Source organism: Lepisosteus oculatus, chromosome 1, assembly GCF_040954835.1.
Source record: "Lepisosteus oculatus isolate fLepOcu1 chromosome 1, fLepOcu1.hap2, whole genome shotgun sequence".
Taxonomy (NCBI): domain Eukaryota; kingdom Metazoa; phylum Chordata; class Actinopteri; order Semionotiformes; family Lepisosteidae; genus Lepisosteus; species Lepisosteus oculatus.
The window spans coordinates 33,880,512-33,888,497 of record NC_090696.1 but is presented as its reverse complement, the minus strand read 5'-3'; the positions used below and the strand labels follow the sequence as shown (position 1 = coordinate 33,888,497).

General features: G+C 39.9%; 1 protein-coding gene across 3 annotated transcripts; it reads right to left on the bottom strand.

Annotated features, from left to right (window-relative positions):
- Nucleotides 1–337: 337 nt before the first annotated feature.
- Nucleotides 338–7,707, bottom strand: plin2 (perilipin 2). Of its 3 annotated transcripts, XM_006629769.3 has the most exons (9): nt 7,603–7,706; nt 6,925–6,962; nt 6,152–6,347; nt 5,398–5,480; nt 4,428–4,713; nt 3,729–3,913; nt 3,280–3,405; nt 2,704–2,994; nt 338–614 (listed from the first exon to the last, which is right to left on the bottom strand). In XM_006629769.3, exons 2-9 carry the CDS (start codon nt 6,952–6,954, stop codon nt 513–515), a joined length of 1,299 nt encoding a protein of 432 aa, XP_006629832.3. In that variant the 5' UTR covers nt 6,955–6,962; nt 7,603–7,706; the 3' UTR covers nt 338–512. The 3 variants fall into 3 exon arrangements, with proteins under 3 accessions (XP_006629832.3, XP_015200617.2, XP_015200618.2); XM_015345131.2 differs by lacking the exon at nt 338–614 and having other exon boundaries at nt 1,892–2,994; XM_015345132.2 differs by lacking the exons at nt 338–614; nt 3,280–3,405 and having other exon boundaries at nt 1,892–2,994; nt 7,603–7,707.
- Between the last annotated feature and the right edge of the window lie 279 nt (nt 7,708–7,986).

Genomic DNA, 7,986 nt, shown 5'->3' with positions numbered 1-7,986 from the left:
GGTGCCTTCCTGACAGCATCTATATGACACGAGTTCCTAACCTGCCTGACCAGAGTAGCAACATCCTGTAGGCCCTCCCAGAGCAGGGAGCTTCACCGTTCATGGTCTGTTGTCACAAGAGCATGTGCAAAAGGAATTCACACAGGCTCCCTTATTTAAAAATAAGTCATGTTCTTCAAAGGGATACCTTGCCTTGAACAAGATCCTCTTATCACTGAGCTACTAATACCAGAGAATGATGGTGTAAAGTCTCATTTTCTACCTTCATGTGCCTAGGTACAGAACATTAGAATTTCCCAGAAATTATGATAGGTTAAACATCACCAATGCCCAACAGTTATCTGCCAACATCTTTATTTGATATTTCCCAAACAACAAAAAAGAGGATCAAGAACTTACACCACTACTTTAAGTGCTTTCATCCATAATCGATATTGATGATTGAACACTAACAAGCTGAATAAATTACATTTACCAAACGTTAGGCTGTGCATGGTTTACTGTAACGCAAGTCACATTGGGCCATTTGAGTTGGAGTAATCATACGAGTCTTCAAGGTTATGTGGATAGTCATCTGGCTCAGATGAAAGGTCTGTGATGGTGAAGTCAGGCACCTGTCAATGGGGAAAAAAAGCTAGGCATAAAACAGAATGAAGAGCTGTTGAGATGAAAATGTATAACAGTTGCTCCCGGATCCCGTCCCTGGGGTTTCATATGCAACCTTGTCTATATCTTGGAAGCCACTTAATGTCCTGGGTGAATTGGTCCACTTATATTTACATGAGGGTAATTATCTCCCCAAGCCAGACAGAGGTATTTTTACCTTAAGATATTAAAAACCTTTCAAAATTCTGGGACCCCATGGCTGGAGACTGGGAACAAATGTTTTGATGTATAAAAAAAATAAACACTTTAGTACAATTGAAGCATGAAAACATCTTAGTAAATCATAATTCTGAAAAAGTGGTATTCACCTTAATTGTAAGGAAACGGTTATTAAACTCCACAGGTAACTTATGTTAGGGACATACTTATCTCCAGCTTCATATTTTTGTGAGCAGAAATACTTAAATACCGAATTAAGAAATCCCTGAAATTTAAAATTCGATACTTAAAATAGCACGACTAGTTTTGCACTGAAGAAAAATGACAAGACATTAAGAACCATGATTAAGAATGGGGTTTTAGACATGTAACAGAAACTCAGGTTATGCCCGTTTTAGCATGTTGAAAACCTTATACATGCAGTATATTCAAGCTTTTCACAAATTCACCACAACCGATCAAAGCAAATTAACATTGTAAAATCAAAGCTGGAGGGGGAAACTGGCCAGGATTTGGATACAGAATGCTTAAAAACACTGAAGTTCCTAAAATTGATGTATGAAAGCTCTGTAGGTGTAGTGTAGGTTGAACTAGTTTAAAATTGCTAAAGATCAGAACTATAAAATACCACTTAACTGTAGAATAGATTAAGTCTGAGCAATCAAACTGTAGGTGTACTTTCAAGCCTAAGTTGATCTGAACACTGCTCAGGTGTGTAAAGGATAGCTGGGGAAAAAAAAAAGTGTAGCATGCATAGAGTTAAGAGGTTTCTGCACCTAATTCATCTTACAGATTTAGGATAAGATTAAAATTCTGATGACCAATTCTAGCAGCTGTTTAGTCAAGACATTGCTAGTTGATTAGCAAAGGACAAAACATGAACATTCTCCACCTTAACCAGACATGTTAAAACAAGACGACCTTATGGCAGGTAAATATGAAAACCAAATTCCACCACCCCACAGGGGACCTTCTCCACGTGCTAACAAAAATTGCTACTCCCCTGCCCTGTTGTCAAGAGGTTTTCCAAATCCGAAGGTTAAAATGAGTCAAATGAGACAGATCAGATGCTTTGTTTGTTTATTGTTAATGTATTACATAGTTTGAAATACAAATTCAATATATCACCAGAGCAGCTAAAAGGCACAGTAAAAATGGCACAAAGGCTGGATATCAATTTGAAGTTCCATAATCACCTCCTACTTTGATCTTACAAAGGCACACAAGGTGAGGGGAGTGAGCCACCAAGCCAAGGTTCCATTACCACACACCACAGAACTGCATGCAACTACAAGCAGAGTATGCTGCAAGAGCAAAGCCCTAACATCACAAGCCTGAAGGGAGGGAAAAGTGCTTTGTGAGACAGCAAGCTAGTTAAAATTCTCTTCATCTACCCTTTGCCAGCAAGACTTTTCAGCATTTATCCGTTAACAGGGACTGCCCATTCTTCCACATGCACGGCTCACTTTTGAGGGCTTTCAACTAATACACATGGTCCAAGAGCACTTGCAATGGCCCTCAAAAAGATGAGGAGCTTTACAATAATGGAAGGATTTGAGCATTTGCAAATGCTTTTGTTTACCTTTTTTAAATGGTTTTGGCAAACCGATCTCCTATAGACCGTTTCAAAGCTGCAGCTGGTTAACTACTTCATACTGGAATGAATAGGCCTTCTGTCTCCAAAATAAAATTCCCTCCATTAAAACCCTGAAAGATTAAAGGACGATAAGCGGAATGTTGAACACTGCAGTTAAAGCTGCAAGACTAGTGCTTGGCATTCAGCAGCTGCATTTCCTCTTGTTTGGGCCTTTTCTTCTCTTTCCCGTCGTTTTGAGGGCTCTGGGAATCAGGGCTCAGCCTGGGGTAAAAGGGACCTACCAGCCAGTTGAGAGGGGTGTTGTTGACCAGGTAGTCCATCACACCATCCAGGGATTCTTTCATTTTACCCAGCTGGCCTTTGCTGCTTGCTAATACATTGTCAGACATGTCACGGAAGGAGGAGGCAGAACTGAAGTTACTGTAGACTTCAGCAGCAGAGTGAGTGAGGGATTGAGCCTGGTCCTGGATGTGCTGGGGCAGCCCCTGTATGCTGGAGACCAAGGTCAAGCAGGTGGTCTGTAGCTGATGGGTGAGATTGCGGGCTATGGCCAGAGTACGAGATTCAATATGCTAAAAAAGAACAAGAAAAACCCATCAGCAACTCCCCAGTGGGGGGAGGCATTTTAATTCAGATGCCTCCAGCAACTGACTGCCAGTAATAAATTAAGCCAACAAGATTTTATACAGTAAGTCATATAAATAAGCCAAGATGAACTATCATACTTATACATATTGGTTTGATAAATTTCATCCTGCAATCTTTCATAATGGGGCATGAATGATTTTAGTGCTCAGGTTTTGTAAAATTAGTTTTTGCTTGATTGGGAGCATATCTGCTTGAAACATGGTCCATACCTCCACTTCACTTCCTCCCTCATTGCCCCCAGGCACCTTCTTCCACTCCACCCAAGAGTTCAGTTTATCTTGAACATTGTGAATCCTTTTGTTAGCACTGTCCATGTTCTTTCTAGCATATTCAATCTAGAACAGAGAAGGACAATCATTTCTATTTCTCAAAAGACCCAAGCTTTACATCTCCAACCTTTAACAACTGATTTATAGCCATGTGCACCAACTAAGCAGAGGTAAGACTTGGTGTATAAGGCACTAAGAGACATTCAAGAAACCAGGTCTCTTCCACACTATCAAAATGGCTGGCAACAGCTTCAGAACATTAAAGAACTCTGGGTAAAAGGTATTGGTACCAAAACTGAGCCAAAAGTCTCACAGTTCCTGGCACTTATGGTATCTTTCTGGCCCACACAAGTTGCAGCTGGTGCAATTTCAATTGTGCTCAAACTTACCAGATCAACTGTGTAGTTAAGCTGAGAAATTGACTCCTGGCTTCGCTGTTTAGCGTCACACACCTTGGCTATTGCCTGGTGGTATGCTCTCTTGCGAAACTTGGTGGAAAGGGATCCCAAACGAATGTAGTAGCTGGGTTTATTAGTCGCGACTTCAAACCCTTCTACGTTTTTAGCTTCATTCTCTGAAAAACGAATGTTTACCTTGGGTTAGAAATCAGGTATATTTCAAACCGATGCTTGAATTACCTGGATTGTGGCTTTGAAATTAAGATATACGTAACATTTATAGATTTTTTTTTTATGAAGCACCAAGAAGAAAAATGTAAATGGTTTTTCTCCAGTAACAGTAGCTGGATTGAATTTTTTGTATTTGATTAACATATGCTTTAAAAACACCAAAGGTCCATGAATAGCTTTCCTATCGTCTTCAGAGATTGCCACATTTAGTACAACCAGGAGAAAGAATCATATTGACCCTTAACATTGTCTTCATAACTCGGCATTTTGGTTATGTTTTAAATGTATGCTCGTCATCAACCTGAAATTCATTACAGTGTAATCTTCTGTAAACCTTATGGAATTTAACCTCAAAAGTACTTCCTAATTTAAAGTGCAATCAAACTAGAGGAAAAGCAAATTCCATTCAAAGCAAAACTGTACTAGCTTTTAATGCTCAATCCGATTTCTTGTGCTTACCCAGCTCCTCCTCGGTCAGTGGGAGGTACTGATCCACAAGTGACTCAGAAGTGCTCAGTGCTGTGTCCACACCAGAGCTCACCAGCTGTACCACGCGACTGCCCATCACCGTGTTGACACTGCCATTTACCACAGCCTTGGTCATCTCCACACCATCCTGCACTGCTCCTTTGGTCTTGTCCACCACCCCAGTGATGGTGTAAGAAACGGTATCTTTGGCTCCCATCACAGTGATAGAAACCGCATCCTTAGCTCCAGTCACAACATCCTTAGCATTGGCAACGATCTGGGGGACACAGATGTTTCACTGGGAACATTCATAGATTTTCATATCCTCTCAAGGGAAGGATGACTAAAACTGGCATTTTGACAAACACTTTGCCAAGTCCAACACGTTCTTGGAATCAAAGTATAAGACTAACATCCAAATCATGCACCAAGGACCCCATTACCACCCAATCACAAACAGCTAGAAGATGTAATGCAGAATCAGCCCAGCTAACTGGTACACGCCCAGACTTAAAGGAGCATCCTACTTGAGAAAGCTAAAAAGGTCTTGAAGTATTCAGGATCCTCACAGGCATCAATAGTGTCAGTGTAAAACTCTGGTCCAAGAGCCACCAATTCCAAGGATAAAAGGAAACTAACAGGGAGTGCTCCCCCCCAAAAAAAACAAAACAAATGATAACACTGTTTCTTGCAAAAGCCGGATGAGATTCTCCAACTACATCTGCTCCATGGAGCAAATGGCCCTTACTTGTAACTTGATCCAAATACAGAGAATGGATAAAGGCTGGCAACAACTTAAGTCTTATGTTAAGTTGCAAATTAGCAAAATCCCACACAAGCAGCTCCATCTAGAACTCAAGCATTAAAGAAAGCATTTCAACAACTAGATTTAAAATGAACTGGCTTGCACAGTTATCAATTACTCACAACTGTAACAAAATGTCTGATGAAGTTGATGTACCTTATCGGAGGGCTGGTGGAGGATTGGCAAGGTCTTCTCAATTTTATCCAGACCCTTACAAGCTAGGTCATTTGCTACTGCAACTGAAAGACAAAATGTTTCAAAGAACAGGTTATGTTCATAGTTTAATTACTATGTTTACTAGACAAGGAGCAATGGTCTGAAAGATCAGGAACTACCTTATAAATTAATACAATCCACAGTACAGATAGTTTTTTAGGATGAACTGACCAGTGTCCCAGTTAAGGATGTTTTATTCCTGCATAAATCCTTCATTAGACAAGTGCAGATGGATTTCTGCAGTGCTGGTAAGCAAACAATGTCAATACATCAATTGACAAAGATAATTCTAGAACAAACAGAACCTTGACATTCATTATACACAAGTGCCCTACTACCAGTACACCAATTCAAATTCAGACTTGTATACAACACTGTTAAAAGGGAAAAAAGGAATGACTGGTGAGTAACCAATCACAACACCCTGACAGAGCACAAGACATTACTGAAGCAATGCTAAGCAACAGGATCTAGGTGAAAGTTCATTGTGCAAGAGCCGAGTCACTTCCAGTTTCAATCTGTACCACTCCCGATTCCGGACAGTGTAAACGTGCAGTGTCGCATGCTACTGAAATTTTTACACATCTGAAACTTAAGTCTTTCAGTATTAAGTGGGGATAGTTAACTTCTGCAACATAATATAAAATGGGGTTCTTTGCCCCCTACACAGAATAAGTAATCCAACTATCCTTACTTTGAGGCTCCAGCTTCTGAATTATAGGCATGGCACTGGTCAGTGCCACTGAAGTAATGGTCATCACACTTTTCTCAGCCACTTCACACACAGACTTGATGTAGGGATGATTCTCCTTAGTATTGGAGTACACACTGGTCATCATGTCATAGGTGGAGCTCACCAGTGGAAGGTTAGCCACTCTGGCTACCACATTCTGAGAAGAGAAAAGAGCACGTTTAACTTAGGTTACCAAGATTATCACTATTTTCCATCTCTGGGTCAAACTGAGATCTTCTGATAAGGATAGCTTACAATTCATTTCTGGTACAATCCAGAACAGATATAACCGACAATTGCATTGATGTTTATATACCACTGTAAACCACACAAACCACACAAACACAAAAGTGCACTCCCTTAGAAACTTAAACTGTTTATGAATAACGTTTCCTTCAGCAATCCTTGATGGATACTGTCAGGTCCTGCACACTGAGTGACCAGAACACTTCTGCCTCTTAAATGAACTCCATCCTTCCCCAACTTAATATTGACTTCCTTAATGAATACCTGAAATTTTTTTTTAACTAAACTAACAAGAGAATATACAAGACAATAGGCTAGTCACGTTTCTCAGGATGTATAAAACTACAAACGTTGTAGTTAATGTATAATTGCCCGTTTGTGGCAAATCTAGGGCTTCAGCACAGTTGATCTGAACAAAAGAGGCAAAGTGCAACAGTTGTAAACAAACTTAGATTAAACTCGTTATTTCAAATAAAATAAAACCCCACCTGCTGCGCCACAACTTCCATCGACGCCATGTTTCACTCTGAAAGGAGTAACAAATGAATAGAGGGCATTAATAGCAGCATCACCAGCAATTTACCTACAAGCTATTAAATGTTGAGCATAGCACGTGTACGCTTGACCCAATAATGCTTGAATACGGATGACTAACAGGAAATTGGAAAAGAAGTTGGTTATTTATTTAATAGAAGCGGTTAATTAATCAAATTAAGTACCGTAATAATCCATAGAAGAATTATATGGTAACAAACCAACAAAAAGTGTTTTACTTATCTATCCATTTTTTTAAATGCTAGTAATGCAAAATAGCCGATGTATTTAATAAGTAAAAAAGATACAAAACCCCACCCAAGACAATTCATACCCTAGAAATAACTCATGTTTTTAAGAATTGCTGGTCAATACAGAATAAAGCAAGTAAAAAGAAACAGCCACACTGTTTGAAAGCCAGTCCACACTCTTCATTCAAACTGACTCTGGCGATCCAATAGAAACTGGGTGCAGAAACAGTTACATTGTTAGATATAGCCATGTTCCCCTCACACAGCCAGCTCGCCAGTTTCCATTTTGGGAATTAAACACCTGCGTCGTTGACGAAACATAACACAGCTTTAAAACACAAAACGTTCAATCAGCCCTAAAAACAAACCAACGCTTCTCACCTTCACAGAAAAACCTCCAAAAACACAAAGCTCGTCCGTTACTCCTGTCTTCTCCAGACACGATTCTAGGTCCTCTCCCCTGCGGCTCTATATATTAACGCAGCCGTTCCTTTTCTCGCGAGATCTTTCAGAGTTTTTGACATCATCAAACCAGATGAGGGGGCATTGAGGTCTTTGGACTAAAGGTCACACGGGCACAATTTGGGGATTTCCAAACTGTTTAAACAGTGTACTAGATATTTCTAACATTTCCCATGCTCCTTCACTAATCATCTATCGCTTTTATCAAATATATCCGGTTTTTAAATATAAAATAAAATACATATGTGCTTGTGTGATGCTTTGGCACTGTGTATCAGAGTTATAATTTCAGGTTATTCGCTC